At 33.2% G+C, this 14,197-nt stretch overlaps 1 protein-coding gene across 2 annotated transcripts in view; it reads left to right on the top strand.

Moving 5' to 3' along the window:
• The window catches only part of MSL2 (MSL complex subunit 2), a 39,085-nt gene extending 24,888 nt beyond the window's left edge, over positions 1 to 14,197 (top strand). For both annotated transcript variants that reach the window (XM_074301599.1, XM_074301598.1), the window contains exon 2: positions 10,750 to 14,197. In XM_074301599.1, coding sequence (XP_074157700.1) covers positions 10,830 to 12,344 — 1,515 coding nt within the window. In that variant the 5' untranslated portion in view covers positions 10,750 to 10,829 and the 3' untranslated portion in view covers positions 12,345 to 14,197. The remainder of the gene's footprint in view (positions 1 to 10,749) is intronic.

Raw genomic sequence — 14,197 nt, 5'->3', positions numbered from 1 at the left:
AGAGAGAACTATGGGAAATATTTGAGTGTAAACTACAACATAGCATTTTTACTTTTTCAGTTATTGTTTGCTTACATTTTTGTTTTCCTTCTCAGTTTATTTTCTTTCTTTCTAGGTCTGATTTTTCTTGTATAGCAAGATAACTTTATAAATATGGGCATACATATATTGGATTTAACATATGCTTTAACATATTTAACATGTATTGGACAGCCTGCCATCTTGGGAGGGGGTGGGGAGAAGGAGGGGGAAAATTGGGACAGAAGGTTTTGCAAAGGTCAATGTTGAAAAATTACCTATGCATATGTTTTGTAAATAAAAAGCTATAATAATAATAAAACAAATAAAAATAGTGGGTTTTATCTAGATCTTTTGCAAAGGAACGTCTGATAAAAAGGTCATTGTGATTTTAATGCTGAGAAATAGATTTCAGCATCTTCATGAAGTTGTATAATTTAACACAGCATCTTTAATTATGGCATTCCTTTTATACATTTTGTTGTTTCCAGATCTTTAGTATAAATTTTTGGGGAGATGTTCTTCTGTTTTTAGTGAAATTGGAAAGTATAATTACTTCTGAACCTCATGGTTTGTATGACAGTTTTTGTGATTATGTTGCTTTTTTTTTCTTAAAGTCTTGAGTAATTTTACTTTTTATTAAAATTGCCCTATAGTTTTTTTTTTTTTAATGATGCGAGTATGCAACTTGTTGATACTATTTTTTAAAGAAGCACATTTAGTGCAGTATGTGGCAATAAAAGATATATCCATTGTGATCTCTTGTGATGCTTTGATGTTCTTTGCATCGGCTTTTGGAAAAGCATGTACTTCACTGTGAGGATACTCATTCTGTCTGAGTATGTAGCAGAATCTGTTCTCTCCTTTGTCAAGGATTCTTTGAAAACATAACTTTTGTCATTTCTTAAGCCGCTGTAATGTTAAATTATATTTCTGTATACCAGTTTGGCCATTTCCCATTTGATAGGCATCCCCTTAGATTCCAATCCCACCCCTTATTATTCCCTCCTTTGCCTTTTAAGATTTGAAAATTTTGTTTTCCCTATATTTATTCCCTTTCTAGTAATACCTTCTTTCTTCTTCTTTTTCGTGTCCCCCCCCCCCCCAAGAGTTTGTGTTTAATTTTCCTTTGTCCCATCTGATAAGAGGTTTATCTGATGCTGGTTTCTCCTCCTTGTGAATTTGTATACTCTTTTTAACTCAAATTATGATAAATGGCAAGTTCTATTTCTTTTCTGTACTAGTGTATTCCTTTTATATTTGGAACAGAAGGAATCCATCCCAAATTTTTTTACCTTATGTCTAAGTCTGATTTTTCTTGTGCAGCAAAATAACTATGTATATGTGTGTGTGTGTGTGTGTGTGTGTGTGTGTGTGTGTGTGTGTGTGTATATACACACACACACACACACACACACACACACACATTGTATTTAAGATATACTTTAACATATTTAACATATGGGTCTGCCTGCCGGCTGGGTGGGGGGGTTGGGGGAAGGAGGGGAAAAGTTGAAAAAGAGGTTTTTTTTTTTATTTTTTATTTTTTTTATTTTATTCATTTTTCCAAATTATCCCCTCCCTCCCTCCACTCCCTCCCCCCGATGGCAGGTAATCCCATACATTTTACATGTGTTACAATATAACCTAGATACAATATATGTGTGTAAATACCTTTTTCTTGTTGCACATTAATTATTAGCTTCCTAAGGTATAAGTAACCTGGGTAGATAGACAGTAGTGCTAACAATTTACATTCGCTTCCCAGTGTTCCTTCTCTGGGTATAGTTATTTCTGTCCATCATTGATCAACTGGAAGTGAGTTGGATCTTCTTTATGTTGAAGATTTCCACTTCCATCAGAATCCATCCTCATACAGAATTGTTGTTGAAGTGTATAGTGATCTTCTGGTTCTGCTCATTTCACTCAGCAACAGTTGATTTAAATCTCTCCAAGCCTCTCTGTATTCCTCCTGCTGGTCATTTCTTACAGAGCAATAATATTCCATAACCTTCATATACCACAATTTACCCAACCGTTCTCCAATTGATGGACATCCATTCAACTTCCAGTTTCTAGCTACAACAAAAAGAGCTGCCACAAACATTTTGGCACATACAGGTCCCTTTCCACTCTTTAGTATTTCTTTGGGATATAATCCCAGTAACAGCAATGCTGGGTCAAAGGGTATGCACAGTTTGACAACTTTTTGGGCATAGTTCTAAATTGCTCTCCAGAATGGCTGGATTCTTTCACAACTCCACCAATAATGCATCAGTGTCCCAGTTTTCCCACATCCCCTCCAACATTCATCATTATTTGTTCCTGTCATTTTAGCCAATCTGTCAGGTATATAGTGGTATCTCAGAGTTGTCTTAATTTGCATTTCTCTGATCAGTAGTGATTTGGAACACTCTTTCATATGAGTGGAAATAGTTTCAATTTCATCATCTGAGAATTGTCTGTTCATATCCCTTGACCATTTATCAATTGGAAAATGGTTTGGTTTCGAAAAAGAGGGTTTTTCAAGGGTCAATGCTGAAAAATTACCCATGCATATATCTTGTAAATAAAAAGCTATAATAAAAAAATTTAAAACTAAACTTTATTTAAAAATTCAAAAAAGATTAATTTTAATTCATAGCAGAAAAATAGTTTGCTAATGCTTATGTCTTCTTCCATTATATGATTTTCTTTATTAATAAATCCATTTGCCCTGTTTCTACCTAATGAGCCATCCTTTGTAAGAACAAAACAAGAGAGAATATAGTTCAGCAAAGTTATCCAACACATCAATCAAGTAAGACAAGATATTTGATGTTCCGTGTTTGTAATTTCTTCCCTCTCAAGAAGGGATATGTATTTTTTCTGTTGTTGTTTTAGGCTAAGCTTTCTTATTAATTACATAGTATTCAGTTTAGCTTTTTAAATTTTTTTTCCATCAATTAAATCATTTGAGTATATTGTTTTCCTGCTGCTGTTTATAGATCCACTTAGGATATGTTAATGTCTTTCTGTACTTCTGAATTCTTGACATTCATTGTTGTGGTAACATTCCATTACATTGTTTATTTTCTTTAGCCATTTCCTAGTCAGTGGGCATCTACTTTGTTCTCTTATGGTATGAGACTTTGAAACTTTAAAATTTTCTTTATTGGGGAGGGATTATGGGAAAATTTGTATATGCCCTTTCCCTCTACTCCAAACATCCCCAAATTGCTTGTGGTCGGATTAAGGACTTTGGTTGTCTGACTAAGGTCCTAATTGAAGTTTTTTTGAGCAAGAGAGTGACATGCACCAAATACTTTTTTTGGGAAGAATTAATTTGGTTGCAATGTGTAGAAAGTGGGTAAAATAATTTTAGCATGATAAAAAAGATAGGCAGGGAGATCGATTGCCTAATACTCTAAAGCACAGTTTTTATTCATCTGATGGTGAATCCCTACTACTCTAGATAGGTTGTAATACTCTGGTCTATTCGGATTTAAATTGGAAAAAGTTTCTATTTTTATCTTAAAAAATTCAACTTGATTTTTTTTTCAGAGAAAAATAACTAGATTGAATTATGGATCTAAATGCTTTTTTTTTCCTTTAAAAAAAAGGAGTGAAGGGCTATATATTTATATGAGTGTGATTGTCTCCACTTTCCTTTGCTGTTTTACAAGTAAGACTTGGCTTTCTTTGGTCCACATGGTAATTAGGGCCTACAGGAAAAGCTAACCATAAAAGCACTTTTCATTTACTTGCATATTAGTTCTTTTAACATAGGAGCAGCCTTATAGTTTGGAGTAATTGTTGAAAGCATGTAAAATTTAATTAGAGATGTATCAGTATGGATGACTTCCATTTTGTTATGTAACTCTGAATTCTGAAAACAAAAATCTTTTTTTTTTATTAATTTTATAATTATACATTTTTTTTGACAGTATATATTCATGAGTAATTTTTTTTATAACATTATCCCTTGTATTCATTTTTCCAGATTTTCCCCTCCCTCCCTCTACTCCCTCCCCTAGATGACAGGCAATCTCATACATTTTACATGTCTTACAGTATAACCTAGATATAATATATGTGTGTAAATCCAATTTTCTTGTTGTACATTAAGTATTGGATTCCGAAGGTATAAGTAATCTGGGTAGATAGACAGTAGTGCTGATATTTTACATTCAATTCCCAGAAAACAAAAATCTTAAAAATGAAGGTTTCTGGTCAGTGATGATTTTGATAAGTAAATAATTTCCCCCACTTCTTTTTTGTTAGAAATAATATGAAAACTGAAGTTCTACCAGAGGGTAGCTATATATAGCCAAGGATCTGGGATGGGGATGTAATTTCAAATATGAACTTAGACAATCTCTGCCTCTGTTTCCCTCTACTTTAAAATGGGGATGAAAGCACCTTCAGGATTGTTAGGAGCATCAAATGTGACTACAAAAAAAGTGCTTAGTAGAGTGCCTATAGACATACATAGCAACAGTCCATGTGTAAATGCTTAATCTCTTCAGAGAAGAAATTTGTAACAAACTCTTAAAATGATCCAATTTTCCTCATGATGTCTGTTTGGGAAGATTGGAGTTTATGCTGTTATAACTATTTGATGGGAGACTGCGGAAACTGCTTATTTAGAAGAGATTGGACTCCTATATGTTAAGCTTCCATTAAACTTTTTTTTTTCCTTCTCCCCCCTCCCCCATTATTTTTGTCAGCAATTGTAGGCTATGGAGAGGGACTGAGTTTTGCATAGCACTAACAACTCACTTGCCAAAGAAATTGGCCATCATACTTGGGAGTCGTTATCCTCTTTTCTAATTTGTAAAGTTAACTTGATTTAATGATTGGTAATGATTTAAATAAATTAGCTTAAAGTCTGGGGGGGGGGAGGAAGGAAAAATAGCTGACATGATAGCCTTAAAAGTTTTAAATCTCTTGGAACTAGGACAAAAAATGCCCATAGATTGCTTTATTTACTTCTGTGATTAGTTTAGGACTAGCTTTCTTGGACTTTAAAGGTTTCTCCTCCCCCTCCCCCTAAATTAAATCAATATACAATATATTTATAACATGAAAAACATTAAGATTAAGAAACTTATTATTAACTACCCAACATTTGAGGTGTGACATCAATATTAACTGAAATAATTTATGTTTTAACCAAGTTTGAGTGTAGAATTAAGTTAAAATAGAATAAATTGGTATCCTTAGTGTCAGAGTGGAGGGAGGGATATGGAGCCAGAAAATAGGGATATGGAGCCAGAAAATAGGGAATGAGAACTTGGGTGAGGATGTGTATGAAAAATGCAAATCTCTTTTAAGATCAATGTAGGGAAAAGTATATGTAAATAATATAAGTTTGTGGAAATTAGGGGACAAATTATTAATCATATAGACACTTTTAAAGGTGAAAACTAGGTTTTTATTAAGTTGAAGTAGATGTTTTCAATAATAAAACTTTTATTTTGGAAATAGGAATATGAAATTAGATGGTGAGGGAACTTTAATAATATGTTTAAAAAAAAAAAAAAAAAGCCTTACCACCGAAAGATGGAGAAGACCTTTTCTTCTGGGTCCAGTGTAGTCCATTAAGTCCTGATTTCCTGCTGATTGATAATAGTTTTGTATAACTTTAGAATTCTTTGTATTTGGCTAGAATGATGTACTCTGGTACATGTTTTTATGTATTTTGACTTTGATTTTGCTTTTACTTTTATAATCTTTTCCTTTTCTTGTAAAAATTTTCTTCATTTTATATCCTGCTTCCCCCCTCCCCATTTTGCCCCAATATTTATAAAATATTTTTGCATATTCTCATTTTTAGATTCTCAAACATTTTAATTTTAATTTAATATTCCCTTCTTTAACATGAAAATGCTTGGAAGTTCTATTTGTCATCTTATCATTTTCATCTTGTTTTGGCTCCACTTTTTTCCTTTATGGATTTCTTTCATCTCTTCTTAGCTAGAGTTGTTAGGTAAGAGGTACAGTATCACATGTCTTTTGTGGTAGTTATGATAGTGAGGCAAAGAAGAAACGGACCAGGGAAATTCCAGGTCTGTGCAGTATATGGAAGGGGTACTTTCCACTACTTATTCTCAATTTTCATTGATTGTGGCAAATGGTTTTGTTTCTTTTTTTTTTTCTTCTTTTTTAAATTAGATGTTTTATTAAAAATTAAATATTCAATAACAGGACAAACTGAACTTGTTAGTAACTACATAAAGTATAAAATCATTTCCTTGTAATTCCATTCTCATCCCCCCCTTTTCCCCTTAATTCGATAAAATATTCAACAAATATGACCAAATTAAAACTAAGAATGAAGAAAATTTCATAAATGATTTGAGACTTTTACTGTCATTAATTCGTATTAAGGCATCTAGAAATATTTTTTAGACCCAGGAACTGGCGTTTTAAAGCTAATTTTGTGGATATGCTAAGTTCCTACCCAAGTAGCATGATAATATATAACCCTTATCATGGCATCTTCAGATTCAGGCAACATGTTTTGAAAGCATGTTACTATCATTTTGTGATCACTTCAGGATTATACTGTGGTTTGTTATTAAAGAAATCAGTATAAAAATTATATACTTAGAAAATTTTGTTTCAGTATGATTTAAATTTTTCAAACCTCAACAAATAACACTTCCCATATGCAAATGGGAAGGTTATATGTGAAACCACAGATTTCTATTACATATGGCTTTCTTTAAAGTATATGTGTATGTGTATAATCGTTTGATCATGTTGTTTTCTTATTTTCTTCTGTGCATTGAAAGTAATGATTCACTGAGCTTTTTGAGGGTAACATTATTGATAGCATTCTTTCCTTTTTACATGATTGTAGAAAATGTGTATTTTATTCTATTGGTTTTGCTTTTTAAATTTTGTATTATATAATAAATGCCTTTCCAGATTTCCTCATATTGCTCATGCTTGTATGTGTATGAATTATGCTTTAGTACTTCATTATGTTTTATAACACACTTTCTTAACCACACTTCTATTATTGTTAGACATTTAGATTTTTATTTTCTTACAGGTGAACACAATTCTGATAGGAAATATTTAAACAAGTAACTCTTCTTTTGGGGTTTTTGTACTTTCAGGGTATATTCCTAATGATTACTGGGCAAAGATTCTATTTTTAAAAAGCTTGGGATAAATTAAGCACAACAATTTAAAATAGTTGGGGAAAACATCTTATAAATTGCTGGTATTCTTTTCTTTGTAAATGCAGCATGTAAAAGATTAATGGGCACTAATTCATCTAAAAAATGTAAAACTAAGATCTTAATATTTAGAATTAGGAATTGTGTTGTATTATTTATAATAATTTAAATTGACTTCTTATGGTAGTAACACTTTATGAACAATATTTCACTTAATCCCCACCACACTAAAGTTAGCAAGTTGTGCACATATTCCTATTTTTAAATGAAAAATGAGCTGAGACTTGGCAGATATATTAGGTGACTTGTCCAAAGTAACCTAAAGTTTTGTCAAAAAAAAGCCTTTTGTCTTCTGATGCCAGTCCAGTATTTTTCTCCTATACCATGATACTTTTCTGTCAAAAATCCATTTTATATCTAGGTGCTTTTTAGAACTAAAAAACATAAGACATCTCCGTTTTAAGAACTTCATAATATAGTTTAAAAACTTAAGAAGCAATTATATACACTGATATATTGTTTGCTAATGAAGCACAATATTTCTTCATATGACATTCTTAAGCAAATGTGTCTGGGAGAGTGAATTGTAGACATCATAACACTGTAGGGTTAAGTAGTATAATTATCCTTAATAGTAAAAAGATAATTTTGGTGCATTGATAGCATTCTTGGAAAAATGGATAGGTTATACTTCTTAGAACTAACTGACATGACTCCATTTGAGTTTTCTGGGCAAAGATACTGCAGTGGTTTACCATTTCTTCAGCTCAATGTACTGATGTAGAACTGAGCAAACAGGGATAAGACTTGCCCAGGATCACACAGCTAATGTCTTGAGATTAAATTTGAACTCGGATTCCCCCTGACTCAGGACCAGGAACCTATGCCACTTGTATGCTTGTAAATAGGTACAGGAAAATGGTAATGCTAAGAATTTGGAGCATGGTAAAAGAAAAGAGGTGATGTAATGGAGTTTAGAAAATTTTAAAATTTTTCTTTACCTAGAAGAACGAACAAAAAAATTTTTTTTTTTTTTTTTTGAGAATAGACTCTGCAAGTGAACATGCTATCATAAGTGGATTTCAGTCACTTATTCTATGGAGAAAGGAGAGTGCACTGTTCACTGACAGTCCATGAGTGTTACATGGTAGATCTGCTCTCCTCTATTCCTAAACACATACACTGTGTCTGTAAAGGGGGTATGTATTTACTGGTACTTTCATAGGAGTTTCATAGGAGTTTATTTTCTTTTTGTTGAAAAGCACTTATGGACATTTTTATGGACATGAAGTTTACAGGGAAAATTTTAATGTGATTGGATTTATATTTGAGAGTAAAAGAAAGATTATGGAGATCCTTGAAAGATAGAAGTCACTGACATAGAAGTCCCTGTTAGTTTTTCATTCAAGAAGATACTGAGGAGTATGATTAAATAATTTTAAATGAGTAGTCTACCACAGGTTGCAAGATATATGAATGAGGAAAGGAGACTGGTTATAAGTGGTTGTATTGACAGATAAGCTTAGGAAATAATGAGCTTAATTTTTTATGTATTTTAAGTGGAGGTATTTTTAAGTAATTTGAGGACTAGGATTTTAATGGCAGAATTAGAAATCTAGATTTAGGAGTCATCAATGAGAATGGACACTTCAGTAATTTACCAGAGAACAATGCTTAGAAGAGGTGTCCTTTGAGCTGAATCTTTGAAGAAAAAAAGAGGTAGCAACAGATATAGATAGGAATAAATGAGGAATGTAGGGAATGAGTAAGGAAATGTAGGGATAGAGTAAGGAAAGCGTGTTTAGTTGGAGATTAGAAAATATGAAGGTGAATAATGTGAGTTAAAGCTACAAAGGTAGATTGAAATCATATTGTGATAGGCCTTGAATGCCAGACTCAGGCTGGTATTATGTAGGGTTATTTGGAAAGTGGGAAGGAAGATAGTAAAGATTTCTAATAGAAATTGGTATTAAATGTACAACAGTGGAGATTGAAACACACACGATATATATACACACACCTGTGTATATATGTGTGTATATCAGAGAAAATTTGTTATATTCTGCTCTTTACAAAATAATTTTTTATATATAAAATTATTTTAGAGACATTTATTTTGAACTTTTTATAACTTCTGTATTCCATGAAAATCACTTTTGGGATACTGGATTCTTATTTTAAACAAATATTTATTTCTAGGCCCCTTGCCTTATTATCTGTTTAATCTAAAGGAGTTATTGTACAAATTAAAATTGTATATATACTACTGCCAACTTTCTCAAACTTTTATTTAGTCACATAAGATCCTACGTGATTAAGGTATATTGTATGAGTCATTGTAATTTGTAACTTGGCAAGTTATTGTACTTTTAAAATCAGTGGTTGGTTCTTGATCACTGTCTTTGAAAAAATAGTCTATCAAGTGAAGACTACTTTTAACTGTTTAGACTTAGTTCTTGGTAGTTCTTCATTCTAAGGATGGGCACTCCTATTTTTTAAAGGATAGGTCCGACCTTTTGTTCTTATCTTTTCCATTACTTGTTTGAAAAGCAGCTCATCCAGAATGGTAGATGCCATAAAAATAATCTTTAATTTTGTGTTGATAATAACATTTGGTTTATATAATATTTGCATTTCTTTTGTATTACATGCATTTGTTTTATATTATGATTTTGTTTAAATACATTGCTAATTCTCTTCGTGTCAATCATATAAGACTCATATTATGAAAAAGCAGGAAGTAGATACTCCTTGCTTTTTACATCCAAATGAAGTCTTCAAAGAATAATCTGCTTGGTATTTTTTTTTTTTTTTTTACATATTTCAGCAATAATGACAATTTGTAGACTATTGAGTTCTGTTAGAAAAACAAAAATAGAAAAACAAAAATTCTTGTCAAATTCTTAAGCAAAAATTTGGCCTGACCTCTTGTGAATTTAATCTCTATCTACACAGTGTGAAACTATTTAGGATAATCTAAAAGTTGCCTGTTCATTCATTTCAGAAAACATGTTTATGGACTTCCTCTTCATGTTTGCTGCTACCAGGGATGATAGGGACAGAGAATTTAATTTTGTAGTTTTTCTATGTAGAGAGAATTCACAGTACAGACCCTAGAGTTATATTTATTTATTTCATCTACTTCCAGCTTGTGCTTAATCTTTCATTTTTTATCTTAGTAGTCCTTGGGTGTAGAAGAGGCAAAAAAAAAAAAAAAAAAAAAATTATTTAGAAAGAATTTAGTCACATGAGTAAAAAAGATCCTGGTTTTCAAATAAAGACGTATGTCTTTAACATATGGGTAGTGGGTATTATTTTTTTATTTTCTTACTGACATTTTATTTTGATTTAATTCTTTTCCCAACTGGTTGAATATTGTTTTGGTTTCTTAGTAGGTATTTTTTTCTAACTGTATATAATTTGGTCTGGTAAACTTTAGGTGATCTTAGTTTTATCACAAGGTAAATGGAAATTCATCTTTAATTCCAGCTCTTATCCAGCCCAGGCAAATTTAGATTTTGTAATACTAATGTCTTCCTCCTTCCCTTTTTTCTTTTAGGAAATTTGCTTCAAGATCCTATTGCTCCCACCAACTCAACATGTCAACACTATGTTTGCAAAACTTGTAAAGGCAAGAAAATGATGATGAAGCCGTCATGTAGCTGGTGCAAGGACTATGAACAGTTTGAGGAGAATAAACAATTAAGCATCTTAGTAAACTGCTACAAAAAACTATGTGAATATATAACACAAACCACATTGGCCCGGGACATAATAGAAGCAGTTGATTGTTCTGCTGATGTTTTGGCGTTGCTCAAAGATGGATCTTTGCTGTGTGAGGAGATGGAAAAACCCTCAGATTCATCCTTGGCTTTGTGTTTGACACATTCCCCTTTACCTTCAACCTCAGAACCTACTAATGATCCTCAAGCTAATTTATCCCCAGTACCTGAAAGCACATTCAATATTGATATCAGCAGTTCTGTTATCAATGGTTTGCCCACTTGTAATGGGCTTTCAATAGATAAGTTTGGTATAAATATTCCTTCACCCGAACATTCAAATACAATTGATGTTTGTAACACTGGAGTTGACATAAAAACTGAAGATCTGTCTAATAGCTTGCCACCTGTCTGTGACTCAGTTTCTACTGATTTATGTTCAGCAGGCATCAATATCTGCAGTTTCAGTGAAGATATAAAACCTGGTGACTCTTTATTACTTAGCGTTGAAGAAGTACTCCGGAGCTTAGAAACTGTTTCAAACACAGAGGTGGTTTGTTCAAATTTGCAGCCTAATTTGGAAGCTAGTGTATCCAATGGACCTTTTATGCAACTCTCTTCCCAGCCTCTTAGCCATGTTTTCATGTCCACCAATCCATCACCTCATGGGTTATCATGTACAGCAGCAACACCTAAGGTCGCTAAGTTAAATAGAAAAAGATCAAGGTCAGAAAGTGATAGTGAGAAAGTTCAACCGCTTCCTATTTCTAGCATCATCCGGGGCCCAACACTGGGGGCATCAGCTCCTGTAACAGTAAAACGAGAGAGCAAAATCTCTCTCCAGCCTATAGCCACTGTTCCTAATGGAGGCACTACTCCCAAAATCAGCAAAACTGTACTTTTATCTAATAAAAGCATGAAAAAGAATTTGGAACATGGACCCAAAAAGTCTCACCCTAAAGCCAAACCAGGTCTTCTGAAAACAAAAGATAAAGCAACAAAGGAAAAGATTCCTAGCAATAATGTTATGCCAGGAAGTCCTACCAAGACTGTGTACAAAAAGCCACAAGAGAAGAAAGGGTGTAAGTGTGGGCGTGCTACTCAAAATCCAAGTGTTCTTACCTGCCGAGGCCAACGCTGCCCTTGCTACTCTAACCGCAAAGCCTGCTTAGACTGTATATGTCGTGGCTGCCAAAACTCATACATGGCCAATGGTGAGAAGAAGCTGGAGGCATTTGCAGTGCCAGAAAAGGCCTTGGAGCAGACCAGGCTCACTTTGGGCATTAATGTGACCAGCATTGCTGTGCGCAATGCCAGCACAAGCACCAGTGTAATTAATGTAACAGGGTCACCAGTAACTACATTTTTAGCTGCCAGTACACATGACGATAAAAGTTTGGATGAAGCTATAGACATGAGATATGACTGTTAAGTTGGTCTATCTACTCACCCCACTCTGTTGGGGAATAGCTACAGTTTTAAGGCAGCTATGGTTCTGTTGGTTTAACTTGCCGGAGCTCCTGAATATAGATCACTTGTATCAAGTGTTTTCATTGCTAAGTTATATGTGTTAGTGTCGGGGAAATAGTTTGCAGATAATGGAGGAGTAACCCTACAACTATATGTCCTTAGTTCTTACAGAACCTCAATAGTTTGAGAACAAATGCTGATGCAACTGATTTATACAAAATGATCTTTGGCAAGGAAAATAACATTAACCTCATTGTTTCTGGTCATGCTTTGTGCGTAATCAAAGTTTCTGATTAAATGTAAGGAAGTGGTATCTAGTCAGTCCATCAAGATTGTGCTAATTTTATGTGGAAAAGTAGCCATTAGCTTGGTTTTTTTGAGGGGTGGGATGGGGAGGGAGGGAGGTTGTGTTGCTTCCAAAAAGCCATCGATTTCTCCTGTTGAAAAGCTGATGTATCCAGCTCAACCTTTGTGCTGACATACCATTTCTGATCATGAAAATTGGCTACGTGATATAAGTAGCAGTTCTTAAATCAGTATTATGAAAGAAAAAATTTGCCCTCATTAGAATTGCTTAAGAAATCTGTCTAAAGTGAAAGAACTGAAATTGTTAGCTAGACAGCAAACATTAAGCTGTTATTGCTAATAAGCCCTTCTAAGTTGAACCCCTGTACTAAGTCTGATTAATTTCTGGTTTGAAAAAAAAAGTCTATAACGTTCTTCCTTCACTTTGAGCATGTTCTCTAATTGGCTACATAAAGAAGTGAAGAAGAGCCATTTTATTCTTAAGGCAATTGAATTTAGACAATAGTAAGTGACAAATATATGAACCAATAACTAGTTCATTTAAAAATTGGGATTTGTTTAATTTTGCAATAATGACCCTACAATTTGTCCAGATTTATTACACATTATATTACTGCCATAGGCCACTTCTTCATTTTTTGTTTTTGTAACAGTTTCTTGCAACATACATTATTTTGAATATGGCTCTTAGTTAAAAGGTGCTATTTGGTTATGAAGGCTTCTTTATAGAAACTTTAAAAAAAAAAAAAACCTTTATATGAAGCCTGTATATTTTTTAGGTAGTTTTGAAAATAGGGGAATCTTCTTTAGAATGCTCTTTTGCATGTAAAGCACAAGATATGTTTCAGTTTAAATCCACCTTTTCCCTTTCCTATTTTTACTGGGGAGACAGATGAGTCAAAAACATTCTGTTGAAGGGAAATCTAGTCAGTTGCTTCAAAGAGCACAGCACAAACAAAAACAAGGACTGACTAGATTGTAAAGAAATACCCTTGACTGATTTAAAAGAGAGTCGTCGTTTTGACAGCATATGTAAAGAAATAACTGCTAATTTTCAGTTTCTACTACGTCCATCATCTCAAATGAGATCTGACATATAACATTGAAGATATGTTTTTGATTTGGCACACAGCATGTACAATGATGGTTACTCACCTAGTCCAAGAAACGAGGGAAAACCTTTGGACACAGAGCAGATGACACCTCCTTCTGTTTTGTAGTGTACCCTGGTGTCATTTTTCTGTGAATGTGGTCAGGTAGAGTTGTTTCTGTTGTTGTTGTTGTTTGTTGTTGGGTTTTTGTTTTTTGTTTTTTTTTTTTCTTTTTTTTTTTTGTTTTTTTTTTTTTTTTGTTTTGTTTTTGTTTTGTTTTTTTGTCTTTCAGTGGGGTGGGGGGGCTAAAGCCATAGGAAGAAAAATGTGATGTATGTGTCCAGTATGTACTATTTTGTTTTTGTTTTGCAAGAAGAGTCGAACTATTTTTGATAACAAGAGTAAATGGTGGAAAATG

Source organism: Sminthopsis crassicaudata, chromosome 3 (assembly GCF_048593235.1).
Source record: "Sminthopsis crassicaudata isolate SCR6 chromosome 3, ASM4859323v1, whole genome shotgun sequence".
NCBI classification, from domain to species: Eukaryota; Metazoa; Chordata; class Mammalia; order Dasyuromorphia; family Dasyuridae; genus Sminthopsis; species Sminthopsis crassicaudata.
The sequence above is the reverse complement of the archived record's forward strand: the minus strand, read 5'-3'. Positions and strand labels throughout refer to the sequence as shown.